The 9,952-nt window shown below is 34.5% G+C and overlaps 1 protein-coding gene across 1 annotated transcript; it reads left to right on the top strand.

Moving 5' to 3' along the window:
• The first annotated feature begins 1,193 nt into the window (after positions 1–1,193).
• On the top strand, positions 1,194–2,440 carry LOC131037890 (putative U-box domain-containing protein 55). The gene is made up of 4 exons (XM_057970130.2): positions 1,194–1,526; positions 1,723–1,863; positions 1,942–2,088; positions 2,186–2,440. Exons 1-4 carry the CDS (start codon positions 1,194–1,196, stop codon positions 2,438–2,440), a joined length of 876 nt encoding a protein of 291 aa, XP_057826113.2.
• The last annotated feature ends 7,512 nt before the right edge of the window (positions 2,441–9,952 follow it).

Raw genomic sequence — 9,952 nt, 5'->3', positions numbered from 1 at the left:
ACTTGTTTCTTGGAGATTAGTTTTCTCTGGAAAGCTATTCTTAAATACCACCATTAGAAATGACGAATCAACCACTAGGAAATTTAGTGAATCAAGGAGTAGGAGCACAAAATAAATAGGATAATCGCTGAGCAACAATTTGTAAATCTAGAGACATGGAAGTAATCTACAAATGTACATTCAACGTAAAAAGAAATGCATATCTTATGTCATGTTTGAAGAAAAATACTTATAGTATGTCAATATCTTATTCTAGGACAATTAAAATTTCAAAAGTATAAAAATTATTAATTGCCAATTCTAAATCCAAATTGCATTAACCTTCTTTTGGATTTATTTTCCTAATATATCAATTATTACACCACCATAATTATCATCAATGCAAAACAACCTATAATTACAAACATGTACCTTATTAAATTTATTAAACATGAATATGATCATTTTCGTTTACAAGTTCTATGGGGTGTATCTTATTACTAATTATGTGTGTGTGGAAGAGGTGTCAGTAATTGTATAGGGTCCAATAGTCGCTACAGCAATTGTAATTATAATATATAGTCTTGCCACATTTATACTATAAATTATAAATAAATAATCTACATGTAAAAAAGAAAATTAACAAATATTGGTCAAAATAGATCAATACTTGAACATAAGAAAACCTATAAATATTATATAAAAAAGACATAAATAACTATATATATATAGCTTCTAGCATTGGAGGACAACATTTTTCCCAAGATTGCACTTATATAATTTATTAGGCATCTTAGTTCGTTTCATATTCGACAAACGTTTAGACAACAAGGCATTCATTTTAAAAATCGAAACGAACAGCCGAGACGCCGATCACATCATTCCAAATCGATGTCGAAAATGAGTGGGCGGATGACCCGAGGTCTAATACATTTCAATGAAAAAACAAACAGTAAATAACGTCGACAATATCAAACTTGCTTATATCTATTTTAAAGCCGTCGATAAGACAAACAGATAAATGGCATTTAAAAGAAGAATATTACTGAATGAAACCATGTACGCTGCTCTTATCTTTCGTTTCAACAATTACGCCAGAAAAGATTTTAATACTCTGTAGTGAGCTTCCTGTAAATGGGATCCATTGTAATCCAATTTGCTAGACTGCATTTAAATATGTTCGTATTAACTACTATTTAGGAGTGTAAGCTGTTATGGTTATGAGAACTCGAGTGGTCGGAAAATTGCCAAAAACTGGAAACGATTTCATGGCGAAACGACCAGAAGCATCTAGTGATCGACCTTTTTCACACGATTTTGTTCGACCAGTTTCATTGCCTGTAAACTTGGAGGGGAATATGGACAGCTGTAATAAAAATCCGTCGACTTTTGGGGGATATTTAATGGCTTCTTCGCTTGGAAAGCAGGACAAGTTGCAGGTAACGCCCGCGATGGATGAAATTTCTTCTGAATTGGATAGGCCGCATAGCCCACAAAATGATGTTGATAAAGCTTACAGTGTGGAGCTTGAGCCTCCAGAATCTCAAGTAAAACCTCTCTCATTCTTTGATTATAATTTTGTAAGTTATGCAATTTTTGTACGGAACTATGTCACAATTAGTGACTTTATTTCCAATGCTTTCTGCAATCGCGGATCTGTGAACTTGGAAGTACGTAAATATATTTAACGATCTGAGGATATGATATTCTAAGGAATTAGAAATTTAATAAAATTTAATGCAGAGAGTGAGTGCAGATACAGAAATCCTGAAACTTCGGCTGACAGAGGCATTACAAGCGGTCGCGAATGCGAAGGACGAAATACAAAGTGAGATCGCGAGACGTAAGAAAGCAGAGGCGGCTGCCATGTTATCAACTCACAAGGTATGACATTATTTCTCCTTTGCTAGATGCGATCATTGTTGCTATAATAAAATGACTAAATTTCTTATTCATCTGTAGTATAAAAATCTTGAAGTCGCCTTCAATGAAGCAACGAAAGAGAAAGAAGAAGCGATCTCTGGCAGGCTAGTTCTAAATGGGCGAAAGGCGGGACAAGAGGTCGATGAAATACATGTTCCAAGTTTCTTCCTCTGTCCAATCTTCAGGGTAAGGATAACTTTGTCCATTCTTTCAAAATTATTTCATAGCTCAGATTACCCGTATTAAATGATTCCATAACTTCGAATTTACCTGATTTCGTTAGGCTTTTATTGATATTGAAAATTATACTTCTGAGAAAGAGATTTGTTCCGATTTGCAGGAAGTTATGCAGGATCCTTACATCGCTGCTGACGGCTTTACATACGAAAAGGACGCAATCCAAGGGTGGTTTGATTGTGGACATGATACATCTCCCATGACAAATCAAAAACTTGTGCATATGAATCTGATTCCTAACTTTTCTCTGAGATCAGCCATTCGACAGTGGCGAGAGAGGGGAGATCTTTCATTAAATTAGTGTTAAATGTCCTATACGGGGAGAAACAAACGTAATTTTGCTGTGTTCTTATTTTGAATCCGCGTGATACTTCTAGCTTAAGTAACATATATATTGTTGGTTAGTTTGTGTTGTGAGTAGAGATAAAATAGTGAAATTAAAATGGTTTTTATAATATTTAATTTTGTTGTTGTCGTTATAAACTGCATGTGAGAAGCTTATGATATTATCAATTTCTAACCAATGTTTCAAAAATGATACAATTTAATTCAATTCAATGTTTTGTATTGTCTTTCGTATAATTAAAGAGAAAATGTTACAATACGGAAACAATTAAAATTGCTATACAAGCTACTTGCGTGTTCTAGATATCAAATAATTATATTTACTAAAGAGTCTTATATAACTATATGTATAAGGTCCATATCCATTTCATAGAGCTTGTAATGTTTGTGTGTTATCCCATATTATAGGTCTAATAAGACATTTGAAATCCATCGATTAGTTATTTGGAGAATTTTGAAGCATATTTTTCAAGATAATTCTAAGAGTCATGCATTTTGAATCCTAGAAGGATAATTCTGCTTCATAATCTCTGGGATCACATCTCTCCCTTTCTCGCTTGATTTGTCTAAAAGGAGAGAAATAATTGTATGTTTAGAGATGAATCCAAAGAGATTGAAGGGAAATTTCAAATGTTGAATAGTGTAGTAAAAGGGAATATCAACATTATGAATCATGCAAGGGCCACTCAAAGTGCCACAGCCTTGGAATTACTTGTAAGGAGAGAATGGGGACTAACATGTAGAACGGACAACCTCAAAGTTACTAAGAAGACTCTGAGAAAGCTTGTTATAAGAGATTCAAATGGCAGAATCTTGGAAGGGTATGCTAAACATGTGACATTTAAGACTAATAACAAAGAAAAAGCCATCTCTTTGTGGTGGGGCCTAAAGAGGAATTTACACTATTATTTTAATAAATTTTTAGTGGAGAGTAACTCTAAATTAATAATAGATACTACTCATTCAAGATCTAAGCCTCCATGAAAGCTTAAAAACTATATGGCAGATAGTAAGGTTATGATTGGTTGATATTCTAGTTATAAGGCCACTTGTATTTTTAGGAAGGGAAAATAAAGTCGCTGACACCTTAGCCAATGAAGGACATAGATTTGGAGAATGGAAACAATGAACTAGTGAACGTGAGGTCCCAATCCATGTCATGGACATTCAATTTAATGTTAGGAAGGAAATATATGTCAATCATGGAGAATAGGAATATGCTAGAAATATTGTCCATTGTGTTTGTGATGTGGATGACTACTCGACAATGTGGGTTAGGTGGCCCAATGAGGGTTGATATGATAGGATTGTGTCATGATGATTTTAAAATATTTCCAAATCAAAAAATATATAATAATAAAAAATGTGGCATTTCCATCTACCCATGGGATTTGGCAACAAAGGATATTTTAATTTATGTGAGGAAGACGTGTGTAAACAACTAGAGAGAGATGGGTTATATTTATCAAGTTATATATGAAAAGGTATAGTTCATTAGAAATAAATAAAGGAAATAAGACCTCTCTCACATGGTGAAAAAAGAAATGCTTTCTTGATGGCTCACAATATTTATTTTGGTGGTATTCTACAAAGATCCATCACTAGATGTTTTGCTTTAGTTTTGGCTCTTGCTATTACTATTTTTAATTTTTGGAAGTAAATAACTACTACTATGGGTGGCCAAAGACTACAGGTTGAACTAACCTCATTTTCTCTCAAGAAAAGTACTCAAGTCTAGGATATCCTTGACAAGGAAGAATTACCCCATGTTTTAATGCCATGACTGGGAGTGATGAGGATTTATCCTCACAATTTATGAAAAATTGGAGGAACATGAGAGAGTTGAGGTTGGATGTGTTAAGATAAAAGTGTTGGAGGAAATTATTATGTAAGCTACAAAACTAAATTGCAAAGGGGAAAAGTCCTAGTTAAGACAAAAGAAGGTATATGAGGACTACATCATTCTCTTCTTAGAGAAAGGGGAACACCTAAAAAAGACACTAGAATAGGTTTAGCTAGGAATACCTTCCACCTCCTTAGGGCATTGTGAGCTACCACCTCATTAAGTGCTTTAGCTTGGAAGGAATGTTTTTCATGGTTCACAAATACCATTTCCCTCTATTAAACTACCTTCATCATCACAAAGCTATAAATTTCCCCTAATTTCTTTTTTTCTCTATGGGAAAATGTGCATCTAAGAGGGTTTACCCTCTATTACATCAAGGTATGATTTACACTCTTTACAATTTTTGTTTGGAATACAGCCCTAGTTTTAATCCCACTCATCCTTATAATCCACCTGATAGCCAAGACCAAAGCCCGTCTTTTCCCTACAATCCCCAAAAAGAATTGTTTCAAACCTAAAGTATCATTGTCCTCACATGCCAATTCTCTTTGAAAATCTTTATTGAGCTTCCCTAAAAATAAAAAATCTAACTTTTGTTGTTATACTCCCCCTTTGATTATGGATATTGGACGGGGTCAAAGACTTAGACAAGAAAAGTCAAACAAACCCTAGTGATGGTCATGCTAAGTTAGTTAGTGGTAAGGGAAAAGTGGTTTGCATATCTTCTAAAGGTATCCCCATTGTTTCTTTTCCCACTCCCATTGACTTGTTATACAAGCCAGCTAAAGACAATATAACCAACACCTCATGAGAGCATAGGTCAACTAGATTAGTGAAGCTATCTGCAACTCCCAAAATTTCAAAATCCATGGAGGATGCCACCCCAAAAGGGAATAATGAAGAACAATATGAATTTTATACCTTCAATGAGACCAAATTTAAAAGCAATGAGGAAACTTAAGAGGACCTTGTTGATTTGGTTTTGGAATATTCTTTTTCCTAATCTTCCTTAATGGAATGTCACTTAAATGAATCTTTGGAGGGACTGAACAACCTTAAATACTATGGGGAAGATGAGGATTTGGAAACTAAAGGGAACTTGAGGAAAAAATATGATTGACAAATGATTATTGTAGAAATCTAGGACCTTAGTGTGAGAGTGTAGATCTTGGAGACACCTTAGAATTATCTAGTTTTTGAAAGGAACATGGATTGGATAAGGAAGTTGGACAAAAGGATAGAAAACCTAATAAATATCAACTAGTACTTTATGTAGAAATGTGTCATGCAAGTTTTGATCATCTTTGTGAAGATCAAGAGGAAGAAATAATTAAAGGGCCCTATTAGAAGGTATGGTGGAAGGTCAAATGCACAAAAGACCAACAACCTTCTCCCATTAGAGGAGGAATTAAAATATATTCTTGATAGATGGGGTTACCTTGTTTAGTGCTCCTATATTTCTTAGGCAATTCTCAATTCTAATTGCTTTTCTATTTTATGCAGTGCCCTTTTTTCATTGGACTATTTCACTTACTTTTTGTTGTGCTACTTTGGTTAAAACTCTTTGATAATGGGGGTTTCTTTAGAGGCCTATTTTTTTTATTGGATGTTTTAAGTTATGAATTGTATGGGTCAGGGCGCTTCCCCACATAACTCAAGGAAAACCAACACATATTCCAATGAATCAAATTGGATGATGCATCATGCGGAATTAATTAAGATTGTAGTGAATTAATTGTTAGTGATGTTGAATTAACTATTAGCCACATGTTTCATGTATTTTTAAGTGTTTTAATTGTATAATAATTTTTTTTTCATCATTTATTTTAGTGAATCCTATTATATCACCATAATATAATTTAATGATCTCCATTTATGAAAAATATAAATATAACATCATATCCATCAATACATAGCATGTCATTCTTCCTTGATATGTTCCATCTCTAGAATTTGAGAAGTAACCACCTAGTAAAATTGTTACAAGTTTTAGTGTGGGAAAAGTGAACTACTACAAAAGGATATGTGAACAAAGATGGTGGTCATAAAAGTGGACACCACCCAAAAAGAAAATGAAAAAATAAGCAGCGTGTACGCGGTTATAAAATTTCAAATCACCGTGTACGCACTTAGGTTCATTGTTCCCGAGCGTAGAAAAGGTAGCGCGTACGTGCTGCTTTTAGGAAAATGAGTGCGTACGCACTACCTTTAGGAAAGTGAGTGCATATGCCCTACTTTTAGGAAACTGGGCACATACGCGCTAATAATCCATAAAGGACGTCGTACGTGGTACCTCTCAAAAAAAGTTTAAAAAAAAACCGAGTCTTATTTTCCTGTGACAACCACATTTTTTTCCCTATTTTCTCCACCAAACCGTGAACGGGGTGCCTCATTTCTCCTCCAGATACTATGGATCAAGGTTAGTTTTTGTTAATTTTTGTCTTTCTTTCTTGTTTGTTCAATTTTTTTTATGTTTTAAATTTAATTTCATTAATTTTGATTAGGTTTTTTCCTTTTTTGTTTCGAAAACCAAATTCTGATAATCCACAATAAGAACAACAAAATGCACCTCCTGAAAACTGACAAGATACACCCCCAATTCCTTCTTTTGACTGCACACCTCAAACACAGGAGCAATTAATTAATCAGTTAGGGTAAAATACATCTAAAATCAATAGACTGGTTGATAAATTGAAAATATCTGAACTTGAGCATCATAAATCCCTCGCCACTAGCCTACAAACATTAGCTAGTGGTGCCATAGTTGTTTCCACACAAATTACAAAATGGGGAAACTTTAGGGATAGGTGTCATCAATACTATTCTAATTGGTTATCATACGAGGGAGTGAAAAATAAAAATATTAGTAAACAACAAAGATGTGCCCTTTTCATTGATCCTAAAACTGGTCAATCGTTACCTCTTAATGCAAAGAGGTTTCCCATACATTGGTGTACCAATGTGTAGATGAAAAATATTTTTTGGTAGAAGTGGTAGATGGTCTTTGATGATCCACCCTGTAATAATTATGAGGTGCCATTGTATTTTTTGAGAAAAGTATACTATGATTTTCTGCTCAATGTATGGCCAAACTATTTTGACATGAGAGAGTTCCATGGTAGAGGTGGCGGCTCTGCCCAAGATAGACTTGGAGCCCATAGGCAAGTTGCCCTAGAGATTCGTCATCCCCTAGCACCCAAACCCAAGGTGCATTAACCTATCCCATTAGAGCTAAAAGAGTCGTTGGAGCTACAAACTCTTCAGGTGGCTACAACATTGATGAATGCCATCATCTAGCAAGGGATGTTATTAGCACACACTATTGGACTAGATGATGAGCCATTAGTTGCTCCAGGTGGCGACAAAGAGCCCATTTAGCATATGTGTGTTAGTTGCTCAGGGATACACTCAGGGATAGATGATGCAGTCGATGCAGATAGATCTACATCTCATCTGTGCATGATTTGCAGGAGATGTCAAGCCCACATGGCTTAGGATTTCACATTGACAGATGAGTTGATGGACATGGTGTTTGCCCATCAGCGATAGACACAGGTGTGTTGAATTGAATTCGTAGCTTTTTATTTATCAGTCATTTTAATTTTGTAATTACATAAATGAATTTTCATTTATACATTGATTTAAATTAAGACAAATAATATGTATTTCAGGATGCAACAGCGGTATCCCATACTCCTCGCCAAGTTACTACAGGTGCAACTTTGATGCGTGAGGTATAAATTTTGTAACATGTTAAAATAGAATAGTAAACTTTAAATTCAAAAATATTACAAGATATACTAACTATCTTTAATTCTTGGTCCAATTTTTGGTTTGTACATGTTGACAAGGGAGCAAATGTCCCAGAGTGATGACATCACACTCTTAGTGATCGATTTTGGCCTACAAGGCTATACGGTATCATATTTTGTAAAACCCTTTTTATGTATTGCTTTGATGGAATATGAAACTCATTTCATTTTAGATTTTTTAAATTATGTTTAATATATTATATGTACTAATATCTCATGTTGATTTTATTTTTTAAGGGTACTCCCTCTACGTCTAGGCCTTATCCTAAGACAAAGAATTCCTCAAAGACGTAAAAATGTGGGAAGAAGGTAATTGAACACATTTTTAGTTGTACAATTGTTTGAAAATGTTGAAATCAAGTATTAGTTGGGGTTTATAGATTAGTTAGTGTTTTTTGTCTATTTTACATGTATAATGACCATTGAGCTATGTTGATTTGTTGAATGCACCTGATTCGCCCATGGATCAAGAGAGGGCAGAGGTATGTATCTATACTTTATTTTATTGATTTCATGATTATATGTATGTGTACATGTGAACTTGTGATATATTATAATCTTATTTTTTTTCATACAGGAAATATCCATAGTTGTTTCATCAATGGTGAGCCCTCCTCTATGCACTGGAGAAGCGTCTCAAGATCTGGTACACTTTTGTTTGATATATTACATTACTTGTTTTTAACCTACAATACTTATCATTATATTAATTATATTTAATATTTTATCAATTTTATATAGGTAATAGTGATAGTTTCTGCATCGATGGGGAGCCATCCTTAGTCCATTGGAGAAGCATCTTAGGCACTGGTACGTCATTGTTCTCTATTTTATAGCTTTTAAGTGTTTTTGATATATTTATATTAGTACATTGTATTAATTGTACATATAATCTACAATAGACCCCTTCACAGTATGACCATAATGTGGATCCTTTTAAGTATGTCTTCAAGAAAACTCCTAAGAGTGATAAGGAGAGGAGAGCGAAGACATTAGCTCCTAGATCAGCCAAAGAGGTAATCTACATTTCAATTGCAAAGGAATTATAGATAAATGCATAGTTATGTTGTTAATTATGAACTATTTTCTACAAAAAGAATTCTAACTTGGCTTTTGAATTGTCCTTTTGCAGCCATCTATAGAGCCGCGTACTGCATCAAAGAGGCTTGATTTTCATGATCCACCACAAGTTTGGGATCATATAATGTTAGTTTTGGTCATACAATGACCAATACATGTAGATATATTCTTTATTTTAATTGTTTATCGATTTGGATATGGCATATGCCACATTTTTGTAATACTTGTATTGACTTGGCAGACATGCCTTTTTTTTATATATATAAATATTGATATTCGATCCAATAAATGTGAAATGAGTTCATTATTTTGCATTCATTGTATTTTGTGGCTGTCCTTTTATAAAGTTAATTGATCATTGGCCTATGTAATCAACAATATGAATATAAACAAGGAGAGCACGATGTGTGAGAGCAGGAGCAAGAGTGGTGTGAGGGTTTCGGCTGAGGAGGCACAGGATTATGCAGACGATGATGACGATGGGGAGGAAGATATCTTGCCCTTGTGGGTTGGTTTCCTTCTTCAGCACCCTTCGGAGTGTTGCCTTGCTACGATCCTTGATGGCCTTGCCTACATCAGAGGAGTTGTGTTGGATCCTCTGTTTGGGGTTTTCCTTCTCCTTTTCAGTCCTGGATTCTTGAGTGTTGTGTCCCTTATTTCTATAGATGGAGCTGTGTGTGGCTGGCTTACGAAGAATTCTTCATGTATGGAAGGTCTTTGGAGGGAGTCT

Source organism: Cryptomeria japonica, chromosome 4 (assembly GCF_030272615.1).
Source record: "Cryptomeria japonica chromosome 4, Sugi_1.0, whole genome shotgun sequence".
Lineage (NCBI taxonomy): Eukaryota > Viridiplantae > Streptophyta > Pinopsida > Cupressales > Cupressaceae > Cryptomeria > Cryptomeria japonica.
Note: the sequence above shows the minus strand (reverse complement) of the source record. Positions and strands in the feature narration are given on the sequence as shown.

Excerpts from the sequence above, each read along its gene's own strand:
- LOC131037890 (XM_057970130.2), top strand. The coding sequence starts at position 1,194 with ATGGTTATGAGAACTCGAGTGGTCGGAAAATTGCCAAAAACTGGAAAC. Across the intron at positions 1,864-1,941 it reads CCATGTTATCAACTCACAAG|TATAAAAATCTTGAAGTCGC; the intron begins GTATGACATTAT and ends ATTCATCTGTAG. Across the intron at positions 2,089-2,185 it reads TCCTCTGTCCAATCTTCAGG|GCTTTTATTGATATTGAAAA; the intron begins GTAAGGATAACT and ends TGATTTCGTTAG.